General features: G+C 37.0%; 1 protein-coding gene across 1 annotated transcript; it reads right to left on the bottom strand.

The window, feature by feature from the left end:
• Positions 1 to 201: 201 nt before the first annotated feature.
• Positions 202 to 12,496, bottom strand: LOC144848864 (sodium/glucose cotransporter 4-like). Its single transcript, XM_078705804.1, has 13 exons — positions 12,374 to 12,496; positions 9,975 to 10,151; positions 9,212 to 9,376; positions 8,815 to 8,920; positions 7,723 to 7,803; positions 7,063 to 7,277; positions 6,781 to 6,916; positions 6,246 to 6,353; positions 5,218 to 5,368; positions 4,066 to 4,234; positions 3,086 to 3,301; positions 1,817 to 1,937; positions 202 to 1,428 (listed from the first exon to the last, which is right to left on the bottom strand). The coding sequence occupies exons 1-13, from the start codon at positions 12,452 to 12,454 to the stop codon at positions 1,226 to 1,228; spliced, it is 1,929 nt and encodes a 642-aa protein (XP_078561930.1). The 5' UTR covers positions 12,455 to 12,496; the 3' UTR covers positions 202 to 1,225.
• Positions 12,497 to 13,140: the final 644 nt, after the last annotated feature.

The raw sequence follows: 13,140 nt of genomic DNA, 5'->3' as shown, positions 1-13,140 counted from the left end.
TTAATTACTAAAATAAAAACGGAATATAAGCGTTATTTCATAGACAAAAAAAAATTAAAAATAATGCATGAACAATAGGAAAACGCTATACAAAAGAGACGCACGCGCCCTCAGCGTGCAAATTCTTTGACACAAAAATGGCTTCCAATTTTCAATGTCGTAACTCTTTATATATATGGCTCTGGTTTCCATGCTTATATAGCGCCCTCTATAATGTCCCATGTTATGTCATAATTATTCTAATGAAATATTCATGATTTCTGCCGTAATTGCATAGAAAAAAAATAATGCGACCCGGGCTATTTGTTTGTTCAAATAGAGGAAAGCATGTTTGTTACCTTGAGGTAAAAGGTCGGAGGTCGGGGTGGTTCTGCATGGAAATGCATTTGTTCGTCGTACATAAAGCGTGCAGTCAATTTCTAGCTCAATTGTGCATACTGACAGAATAGGCCTATACAAAATATAACAAAATCATTCAAGCATGTGGCTTGTTATCTTATATATCTTTTTAAAAAAAACCAGAAAGACACAATAATAATACTAGATTATATTGAGAAACCAAACTAAACATGCGTCTAAAATACAATCTAAAAACTCTTACAAAACGATGTATAAAACTATTAAAGTTAGAAATATCTCAAACAGCGCCTCCTATAGAATGTGTGCGTATTAATAATAATCATCTTGCGTAATCGAATTGTAGGGTTAAGCGTGGTTTCCCACTAGAGCGCAACGCAGAGACGTATTGACGCAAACTGATGTATTGCGTAATAACAGGTGGGAACCGACGACGCAACAGTGCTACAAAAATCGCAGGTTTGATTTCACGCAGGCGGGTGCAAACACAATTATTGGAAGGGCATTTTCTTACGTTGCGTAGGTTGCGGTACGTTGAGTCGCTAGTGGGAACCAAGCTTTATACTAATCCCCCAATACGTACGCGCCACCAGCTAGGAAAGCATAATGTACACATTAAAATGTGGTAGCCTATGACCTAAAGTTCATGTATACATTATTCTGATATTGGTCTATTAACGACGAGAAATTTATAAATATTATAAGCAGGGGAGTAGGCTGGGGTGCGTGGGGTACGGACGAGGGCAAGCACGAATAGACGCACTCTATGAATAAGGTCACAGACTCTTCTACGCTAAAGTTCATTAGGAACGAGATCCGCTCTAATGAACAAAGTCTGCTATTAAGACTTATATTTTCACTACTAATCCTACGCATAGAAACCCATTAGAAACACCCCGACACCCATCACAATGACAGCGTTTACTAGAGAAAACTTTTTCCAAAAAGGATCCTCCTCGATAGATGTCAACAAGTCTTCGTCCTTTTGAGTCGAGTCTTTGGACGTGTCCGAAAATCCACAAAACCAACGCCATGTTCTGGTCAGAAATTGTAATTCTGAATCTTCTGCTTCTGCGTGAAAATGAGAATACACGTGACGTATTATTGATTCTTGTGATGATATTATGGGATATAAATTAGTAAAGAATCAAAGATGACGAGTGGGAAGAGAAAACCATTCTTATCCATGGAAGAGTGAAATTAATCCGAGAAAACAAAGATTGATTTGCTGAGAATAAATTTGAAAAATAATTAGTAATGGTTCCTCACATAATACAAGAAACGCGAATGATGGCAATTACCGTCGCTGTTGAGGAGACGCTGAGAAACGGTATTTTAGAAAATTAGGAGAATGAAGGCAAAAGAACCCCCAGTGATACACAAGGAGCAAGCTAGATTGACAAATTCAAGGACGAAGGCTTAAATTAAAATTATTTGGAATTACTATACTGTAAAATACCTTCTTCTGATTTGTCTTGGTTGTTTTCATCGAGAGCCGGAGTTTCCATTTCTACCTCCTCCTGGTTATTCAACCGGTCGTCGGACCTTTTATAACGAGTTGCCCAAGTCTTTCCAATCACCTAATAGATAACGAATTATTTAACGAGGATGACCATTTTACAAAGAAACTAATGTTTAAACTTCAAAAATTACATATATGGACATGATGATTTCATATCACTACCATATTAGCATATCACTACCATATTTGGGCACATCACTCTTTTTCGTCAAACTAGTTTGATAGTGTAGTTAGAGCTTAACAGGAAGATTATAAACTGACGGAAATGTACTACAACATCCGTTAAAGGAAAAAAGAACACCATCCCATACGAAAGTTTGTTTTACGGAAAATTGAAAGTGCGGTCAGAGAAAAAAACGTATAACTCGTAACGAGAAGATAGACAACTTGTTACAGCAGGTTAGGCCTGTACGTTGAGTCGTAAATTTGGTTATTTTTTCTGGACGTCTGAGGCAGAACTCATGAATAATTCATGAGATTAAGTATTGCATAAATTAGGACAGCGGCCGCATGCGATATTTCTTTTCGTATATAAATAAACATGAATATTCATTAGTCATTATGGTGTGACGTAAGAATAATTGATCTAACTACATTTCAATAATGCAATCTCTTTCCGTCGAGCCGTCTGTGTAGTCGAGTGGATAAGACTATGGACTTTACATGTCGATGTATGGGGTTCGAATCCCATGAGCAACTTCTTTTTACTTTATAGTGAGAGAGAGAAATTATTTAAAGGGTTAGGTTTAGTTATATTTAGTAAGTATTTTAGGTATCTTTCACAAAAGCGGTCCCCAACTTATGTACGAAAAATAAAATCGCGGGCCGCATTATAATGGACACGCAACACATCGACATCTTCAACGTGTTTTGTTTAAACTGGTTAATAATTATTATTGGTTGAAGTCGGCTATCTTATAACTTACGTAATCGTTGTTTATTTTTTAGAGTCTTAAGGCCAACTCAGACAGCGTCGTACGACTCGACTCGTCGGTGCTGTCTGAGTTAAATCCAGACGAGACGGGTCGTCGTGAGATAGCGTCGGTGGTAGTTTTAGATCGTCGTGAGCATATTAAACATGTTTAATTTTTCACCAGACGGGACGACTCGTTTGCTGGGTGATGACCAATCACAAGCGTTTAAATTATGACGGCAGGTCACGAGGGGAAACGTATCTTGTAATTGTTCTAAAAGAAAAAAACTTACGTATGTTTCAGGCAGTGGTTTAGTCAATAAACTAATGACAATGGTACAGATGATAGACACGGCTCCTACGAGGCAGTTGTAGTAGAGGTAATGTATCTGGTAAACGATCGTTGGTCGAGTGTCGACCTCTCCACATAGAGGCACTGGGTACACGATGTCCAGAACCATTCGTGTCACACCCATTGCGATTCCGATGACCAAACCCCAGAAAGCTCCCTAGAAATAAATTATTATCCTCATTCATTAAGATACTGTCACCGTCATTAACATTGTTAAATATTACAGTAGACCTCCTCTTATTCTGGACCCAATTGGGAGGGTCCCCTGAAGAGGTATCTGCATATTATTGGGGTTTCTACCCCAAGTGACCGAGGCTAAATAAGGTATTTTTAATGGGTTTAGGAAAAATGCAAAATAAATTTTTATGACTGTAATTTCTGCAATTGTTGGTTTCATTGTTAAGTGAAATTATTTGGCTTTGCAAAAAATTGCATTTTTTTTTGTGACCTAGGTCAACGGTCAAATGCTCAAAGAGTGCAATTCAGTGACCTCAAAAAGTATACGCTACGGGCCCCGCGTCCTGGGACAGTAAATTACCACGTATGGAATACGGGCCACGTCTTCAAAGGTGTCCCAACGGAGACATTACACGAGCATTGTTAGGTCTAGGTTCTATACCAAGTTTTGACCTAATATTAGTAAAAGGGTAAATATTTTGCCACATATGGCGTTTCATACTTGTAAACTGTAGTTTTCAGCAGACAAACATCGAAAAGAAAGCCGACTGGTGGACTAACATAAAAAGGAACAATAACAAACTTGGGGCAAGTCTAGAGCATTGTGTATAACTATAATAATCACCAAGAGAAAGCCAACCAGAACCCCTGCGGGTGCTAAGGTTCACATGCATGATTGATTAATTGAACGCTTATAATTTGCAGCAAACGTTATATTCAGAGACTAAAATGAAACACACATACTTTCTCGTTCGTACGATGCCATAACACACCCATGACGAACGCTGTGAATATGGGAGGCGCAAAGTAGGACTGCAACGACTGGATGTAAACGAACAGCTGTCCACCTTGGTAGGCCTGTACAACTGGTATCCATAGAATACTAATTGCCAGCAAAAATACGATGAAGAGCCTGTGGAAAATGTAGAATATTATAGTGCATATCAAGGTAATCTAACAACAGGACGCTGAGCTCGCCTTGTCAAGATAGGGACTCGTCCTTTGATGATATGTCTGGCTGCGACAATTACCAACAGTACTACTGAGCTGTATGTACGTAGGCTTTTCTCCGCGGCGTGCGCGGTGTTTGTGCTAAAGCGTGGTTCCCACTAGAACGCAACGCAGCAACGTATTGACGCAAAGTGATGTATGCGTCTAATCAAAAGTGGGAACCGACGACGCAACAGTGCTGCAAAAATCGCAGGTTTGATTTCACGCAGGCGGGAGCAAACACAATTATTGGAAGGGCATTTTCCTACGTTGCGTAGATTTTGTTGCGTCGCTAGTGCAGTGGGAACCAAGCTTACGGGGCGTGGATCTGATCGTGTCGCAGTCACAGATAAACCCTTTGATTGTTAGATTGCCTTGCAGTAATATTAAGTATTTGTTACCCAATACATGAAAAATGAAGATGAGTGTAGGCCATTTTGTAGTTTTAATAAAATCATTCACGTTCACATATAAGCAGAACAATAATGACTCACTGTTTGTCTCGATCCAATTTGTGATCAAAGTGAATAATTATTATGTGATGTCATAGCATATTCAACACAAAACAAAATGAACGAATTATTTTGTCAGGAGTAGGCCTACAACCTTTAAGGTGCTAGTATAGGCATGCATACGCCGTACTAAATTCATCACTGATCGAGTTTTCTAGGATACGCCGATAGCGCCAACCAACGTGTACATCATCCGATCGTAACCAGTTGTATCTGTCTCCAGTAATACTCAATCGGTGCGTGGCCCGTGTAAATCATATTTGACAACATTAGCAATGTCCTCAACGGCGCCCCGTACATTCGATGTTAATTTCACGTTTGGTTGCGTTATATCGCATTGTCACGTCATTACCACGACGATTTTACTATCCTAAATTTTCCAAAGAAAACTTACCGTCCTGTTACCATGAGTTCCGTGTTACTGGCATTTGGCCTTAAACGTCTCCAGATATCCATAGTAAAAATAGTGCTACCACTGTTGAAAATTGACGTCAGCGAGCTCATCAACGCTGCCATCATCACTGCCACCATCAGACCTCTCGCACCTAAAAATAACTGCTTTTATCAAATACCGTAACGTACTTCTTGAAATGTCAACGCGTCAACATACCGAAAGGATGGATTTTTAATAAATAACATCAAATTATATTCACAATAATAAATGCGACACCAGATAGCGTGAAAATATAACTTCTTTATTCCGTAAAGGGTCTTTCACATCTGTTCAGGGACGGTTCCGGTCCGGCGCCGGAAAATCCAATCGAACGTCAATGTTTCGTTTTCACGCGGCTACGCGCATATCGATTGGCGGATTGGCGCATAGTCACGTGGAGCGTCACGAAAAAAGAAACATTGATGTTCGATTCGCCGGACCAGAACCGTGCCGGAACAGGTGTGAAATACCTTTAAGCCCGGCCTCGACCGGAATAAGGCTTGGTTCCCACACGCAAGGACGTAAACGCAACGCAAGCATGTTGACCAATGACAAGCTACAGTTCGAATAATCCATCGCTTGTGATTGGTCACTTACGTTGCGTCTACGTCCTTGCGTTGCGTCCTAGTGGGAACCAAGCTTAAATGGTATCGTCTGACGACAATGGAACGTAACTCTACATTCACACTTGGTGCCGTTTTAAATGATGTAAACATCATAATATAAAGAACTGAACGGCGCGCCGTCTACTCGTGTTTATATAGCTTTAAGATATATTCAGTAAGCCCCAATTTGACAAATATTAATTAATTCAATCCAAAAATAACCACAAACCAACGCAAGCTTTTTGGGCTATCCTGGAAAATCTTTTATAAATGTATTTATTTGTAATGTCAGTAATTTATTTTATCACTTTGTATGTATTTTTTATGATGACTTTCCTAATAAATTCAAATCAAATCAAATTTATTATCTGGGCCTATACTTACCGGTTGGCATTATTTCTAACACAAGCTTAGGATAAGCACTATTGGAACAGCTAACGGGATTTCCACAGGCAGCCATGCAATTATCCGGATCAACGCAAGCCACTTCATCTTTGAAACATAAACAAATGAAAACACAATGTGAACGTATGCTTGCTTCTCAACAGACACGTATAACGTAACGTATAAGTGATTCGAACTGTCGCTTGTCATTGGTATCATTTTAATCAACCAACACATAACAAGTTTATTTTACTAATGAAAAAAAAAGAAGAAAAAAGTAATCAATAACCTGGTAATTATTTTGCTGTTACTACTAGTTAAATTTAATTATATATGTATTATTATCTATTATTGTACTTGAGCCAGTGGCCTACATACTATTGAATAAATGAATGAATGAATTGGTGCGTTGATATGTAAACACAGTACTACGCGGAGAGGCCTATATACATGAAATGTTGTAATCCGTCCAATTATTGTATATTGTATACGAATGTGCAATAATAATAATATAATACCCTTTCACTCATCTCACCTGGAAACAAGACACGGCTAATCATTCCGGGTATAACAATCATAAACATTGGTAGTATCTTCAGATAACTAGCCAGCACACTGCCTCCTTTAGCATGCGTTACGTTTTTAGCGGACAGAGCGCGCTGGACAATCACCTGTATTGAAAAAAGACTATTAGATTGTATGCCGGGAATTGGAGATGGGTCCCTGTGTTTCGGCGGGCATGCCTAACAAACGAAATACTTCTGTAGGCCAACATAATTTCAGCCTACATAATTCCAGTTTTAAGATTCTACTGTACCTGATCTGTGCACCAGTACCAAACACCAATAAACATGATTCCAACAATCGTGCCAGGCCACGGTTGATCGGATTCGGTTGGATGACGTAACAAATGAAAGGCGTCTTCTCGAGGCATTCCGCACTCGAGCAACGTATCGTTGTACAGCGAGGCATTAGACACAGCTTCGGCATAACGTATCTGTAGTTGTTGATAGCCACCCACTTCGTTGTAACCTGTGTTAAATAAAAAAAACACACACAAGGTAGGCCTACTAAATGAATCTGTGTTAGAAATTTGCTTTATTGGCGTTCGATTACGGGGCGCCGTGTGCCACACTAAATTCACTACCCATTCTGTCTGACAAACAATTTGACTTTTACAAACAATGATTTGTCTTTTACAAACCCTGGTTTGTAGGACACAATAGATAATGTGTCAAACGGCGCCCCGTATTTATTAATGTAGATTGTTATATTTAATAACAACGTCCTTATAAATATTACTGTTTAGTGAATATTGACGCAAAGTTTGGTTCCCACTTTGTACGCAACGCAAGGACGCAACGCAAGCGCACCGCAAATAATTTTTCGCAAATAGTGATGGATTACCAACATTTTCAACTCGTTGTTGCGACTCGTCGTCTAAATAGACATGGGGTAACTTTGAATAGACACTTACTGAGAATCATAAGCACAATACCACCAATTACCATGATGAACGATTGGAGGGTATCCGTGTAAATAACAGCAGCCAATCCACCTACAAAATTAAACAGAAAAACCTGTCATATTCGTATTCGATTAGCAGATACCTGTGTGAAACAACGAATGTATGCAGTAGTAGCGGATTTGGATACGGGGCGCAAACTTCTGACGATATGTTTAGAGTCGCAAAATGCACCCCGTATTTTGTTTTGTTCATTGAGTAGCCTAACATTTTGATTTTCTTTCGCATAATCGTTTATTAATAATAATGTTTATTCAATTTCAGATTTCTTTATTTTTGTTTAGATCCTTTTATTTCTTTTCCTGTCATCTTTACCAATGATGTAATGGTAATGAAATACCGCATTGATTCCAAAAAGAAATCTTTAGGAAATTGACTATTTTAGGCCACTTGGTTTAAATAAGGGTATAATTACCGGTATACTGGAATGTTGTGACCACAATATGGCATATATTAGTTGGGTTATTCTCGGAAATGAAACACGTTCAATAGGATTATTATTATTTTTTGGTCAGGATTGAATAATTATAAAATCACTCAATAAACCACAGTTTTCGTTTTGCTTTTCGTTCATTTGTGGTGTCGAATAACGCGAAAATAATGCGAATATCCGGTCCTTAAATAAATACTGTTTTACTAATTACGTCATAGGTAAATATATGCCTAGAGATTGAGAGTGGGTGATGCAAGGCGCGTTCAAAACAGGCGAAAATTGTAAAATTTTTCAAGAATGTTCACGTAGGCCCCGCCCCACACTGCAGTCCGGAGCTTATGGGGGCCCCTGAGCAGTGCCGGAAAAACAGGCATCAAAATATGTCAAAAAAGCTAAAAAGGCCCGAGGCCTCCAGGGTTGGAGGGCCACAGAGGGTTCCTAAACCAGGGGCCTCAGGCATCTGTGTTACGCCACTGCTCTTTTAGGACTTACATTTTCCAGACATTGCGTACCGCCGCACGGGAACTAAACGACGAGTGGTTCCATTTTTCTGTAAACTGAAAGCTATGAAACGTCATGTGTGCCAAAATGCTGGCACATTCACGACTTACCGGTAATAGCATAAATTGATGTTATTCCTAGGAGTATACCAATGGAGACATAGACATTCCATTCAAACGCTTCTTGGATGAAAACTGCTCCAGCAAAAATATCCACCTAAAATGAAGTTAATAATACATTATTAAATGCAAAAGAAAATTTAGTTGGTGAAGAGCGTTAAATAACCGTGACTAATTCTCTGTAATGCGCATGCGCGAACAACTTCATGTACATACATGTTCTATCACAATCAACAACCCTTCCCCCATCTCCATCCCAGCCCAGCCCCCTCCCACCCTAAACTGCACGCACTCCTCGTAGTATACTTTTCATTAATGTTTAAAAAGGTAATGAAAGTTCATTTTTGTATTTGAAATCCATACATCCATAAATCTTTAGTAAACTTACCGATATTTTTGTAAATATGTAAAGAAATAAAGCAATTATTGACATGGTGATCCGAAGTCGTTGACCGCCATAACGTTTCTTCAAATACTCTGGCATCGTGTACACACCGGAAGAGACGTAGACTGGCACGAATATCCAACCAAGTGGGATTATTGCAAATATGGACTGACAAAAAAATGTTTTAATCCTTAGATTTCTCGGAGATATTTTAAGGAAACATGGAACGATTGTTAGCTGAGAAGTGATATTCATAGCTAAGGATATATAGGCATACCGATCCGGGGTAATAATATGGATCCAACCCCGATTAAAAAAAATGAAACAGGTCTACTGTCGGACAACTACCCTCCGGAAAACTACCACCAGGTCATTTTGAAATATTTTATATATATCTCGTCACTTTCCCTAAAACCGAAACTTTTAAGAACAGCTTTATCTATAGAGCACCAACATTGAATATGCTACCCTCCAAACTAAGAAATGCGGTAACAAACAATTTTAAATCTGCTCTAAAAAAATATTTAATTCCAAAAGAAAAACTTCAACGTTTTGTCTGGTATTGTAGGCTATATTTTTGTATTTATATATTTTTTTTAAACATAGTTCATCCGTTTTTCTTTTTCCATATAGGCATATGTTTTTTTATAATGTTTAATTATGAGGGCCCTTGATAACCATTTACTAAATAAGGTTTAATAAAATAAAAAATATTTTAAAGCAAGCAGGAAAAGCTCAGATAATTACAACACTACAAAAGCTATACCATAATTTCGTAAGCTCCAACTGCAATACCCGAAGCAGCACCTGTACCAGCCAGCCCTATGAAATGACCAGTTCCAATGTTACTAGCAAACAGTGATGCCCCGACAGGCCACCATAACATACTTCGTCCCGCCAGAAAGTAGCCTTTGGCATGACTACGGTTTGTTCTGTACATTGACTGTAAAATAAAATATGCAATGTCGTAATTTCAAAAAAATAATGTGGGAATAACGATGATTATTATTATTGGTTTTTTTAAATTTTGCTCCTCAGCAGAAAGTCAAACTATTATGATGATGCTATTACATTTTATCCACCAAAAAAAAACACTTACGACGTACGAATATCCAATCTTTACCTTTAAGACTACTACTTTTTTTTATCTTGTGGGGTTCATCACCACCTTTATTCATTCAATGTTTCATTACATAATTTCAAAAAATTGTTTTTTCATTACTATTTTTCTGTTTTTTCCTCATTAATATCATAATTTTAACCTTTAGTATCATACCATTAGTAAACATTAGCATTCATTTAGTATTTTTGTTTTCTGAATTTCTAAACATTAATACAAAGTATTTACTTCTTAACATTCTTTTTTTCTTGTTAAATCCTCTATTTACAATAACCAATTGTATATTATTAATTAAAATAACTACATTACATCAAATGTAGGCCTATTGTTTGATCTTATTGTTAAACTTGGAAAATATTTATTTTTTTCATCTAAACGAGAACAGATTTTTTAAACGCACTCAAATGATATTTATTTAATATTGTATTACATTGTATATTATTTGGGCCAAAGGCCATATATAATAAATGTTTCTTGGATCTTGTTTGGTGTACACTGATAGTATTAACCTGCACAGTGTACACACGTGTAAACATACACATTCATTTATATATGTATAATTTTCACCTTTAGTATATATATATAATATATACAATCTGCAGACAGTACTGTTTCTGCTGCATAAAAATAACCGGTTAAAATCGGTGTGAATAAATTAACTCCATTTTCTTGGCAGCAGAAACAGGACAAATTTGTGGTAACCGGTTAAAAGGCAGCGCAAAATCACCGATTAAAAACACCAATTTAAATCGGTGTTAGAACGCCGTTTAACCGGTTATCGCTGAGCAATTATTAGATCTCGTCAGTGCAGATATATATTGTTTGAACGTATTTATTTGTTTATAATATTATAAACAATTCGAAGATTTCTACTTTGTTATTTGAATACATCATATTCATAGGATAATAGCCTCTTTTTCAATACATTTAAACTTATGATACTTAGTATTGTATAATCAGGAATAGCCGCTCCATAGTTTCTTTGTTTTTCTTCCTTATATCTATATTTTGTTATTTTATGAAATTATTTATAACTAAGACATATCAATGTTTTCTATTGATATTTAATAAAACAATATATTAACGTATACCTATATATAAAATGTATAATTAATTAATTCATCACATATCAAACTAATCTAATAGACATACAAAAACATTACACTATAATCAAACTCAAAATCAAATCGTATAATCTATCTCTAACAAAACATTTCAATCTACTATCAACTAAAGCCGATGTTTAGTCGTTATCTCGGGACCATTCTATAGTCACCGCCAGGTAGGCTTACTTCATCAAGGCTTCTATGGATGACGAGTTGGGAGCAGGAACGCTATATAGACCAGGCAAACCCAGTACCGTTTTGATTACGATCATGCGGGAAATTACCTCACGACGTCATATTTATAAAAGTCATTGTCTAACTCCATCAATCATCAGTCTTTACTAACCGTATACGGCCTATACTTTTTTGTTGTTGGAAACATGTAGTAAAGAAGATGCAAAAGTGCAATGTATTTGTATTTCCAAAAGTTAAAGTTAAAAAAGGTAAAAGTTAAAATAAATATACAGTAACGCTGTATCTTGTATTATGTGCAGGTTGTTTGCATAATAGAGTATATATACGGTCTGACATTGACCGGCTCAAAACAAATATTAATGTGTTTTGAGAGCTAATTGAGCTAATTTACTTCTGCTGCCTCTCGCTTATGAAATGACCTACCCGCCTCTATTCTTTTAAATTGACCTCTCTCATACACCACGCCTTTGATCACTTACTGCTGGAATAGGCGCATTACAAATTCGTATTATTATTGTTATTGTCATATCATAATAATTTGAACTGAAGAAAACTTTTAAAACAGCTATTTCTCACTATCCGGCAAATTGAAAACTATAGACGCGTACTAGCATTCTGTTCCTGTTCATCTATACTCGTTTTATTTGACCTCTGTCTTAACTACCACGGCATCTTGAACAATTGTGAACATTCAAGGCCGTCAGGGAGTGCTCATAAAAAAACATTGATTGAATAATAACTTACCCAGAACCCCACACCTATAACAAAGACAAAATATAAAATAATGACAACGATGTCAGCGGCAGTCATTCCTTCGTAGCCCATATTTTAAAATGATGTAGGCCTAGCTCGGGGCCTAGTCTAACAATTCTTATGTTGCAAGTTGAAGTATGTCAGCTAATGCAGCAAGCTAGCTCAGAATCAGATCAAATGTAGCTCACAGATCATACAATCTGACAGGTGACAAGCTCCGTTGGCCCTGGGGACCTGGCCTTGTGTAATTTATTGGTATTAGGCCTAAGCATACCATTGCCTGATTGGTGCTTAGGTGTGGATGTGAATATAACATATCTTTTAAATTATTCGTTTTAAAGACCATTAAAATATTATTAATATGTCCTTTATCGGTGGTACAAAGTTCTGTTTGTCCATCACTGGATTTGTGAGTGAAGTTGTTCCTGTGTTTTGATTTCAAAGTGTAATAATATATTGTACTCAATAATGATATGATACTAAGTTTCAATTTCTATTGTAAATATGCTATTTGCATTGCTGTTTCGGCACCACGTCTATCTATTTGTGTCAATTTATAGCTCCAGCATTCATAATAATAAAAAAAAAGTTCTAGGTTCTATATACTAATCTCTATAGAGATTAAAAGTCAACATCAGTATTCCTGCAACGAGGTGATTTATACAATTTTTAAAACGTTGTATGGCATTATCGGTAAGAATTTCAAACGAATGAAATGCACTATTTGCGTACCTTATAATTTTGTAATCAAACGTATG

Source organism: Antedon bifida, chromosome 7 (genome assembly GCF_963402885.1).
Source record: "Antedon bifida chromosome 7, ecAntBifi1.1, whole genome shotgun sequence".
In the NCBI taxonomy this organism is placed as follows: Eukaryota; Metazoa; Echinodermata; class Crinoidea; order Comatulida; family Antedonidae; genus Antedon; species Antedon bifida.
Note: the sequence above shows the minus strand (reverse complement) of the source record. Positions and strands in the feature narration are given on the sequence as shown.

Bases quoted from the DNA above. Each gene is read 5' to 3' on its own strand.
- LOC144848864 (XM_078705804.1), bottom strand. From the start codon at position 12,454: ATGGGCTACGAAGGAATGACTGCCGCTGACATCGTTGTCATTATTTTA. The intron at 7,804-8,814 runs GTAAGTCGTGAA...TTAATTTTGTAG, and splicing joins ATCAATTTATGCTATTACCG to GTGGATTGGCTGCTGTTATT. The intron at 4,235-5,217 runs GTAAGTTTTCTT...CATTTTCCACAG, and splicing joins GAACTCATGGTAACAGGACG to GCTCTTCATCGTATTTTTGC.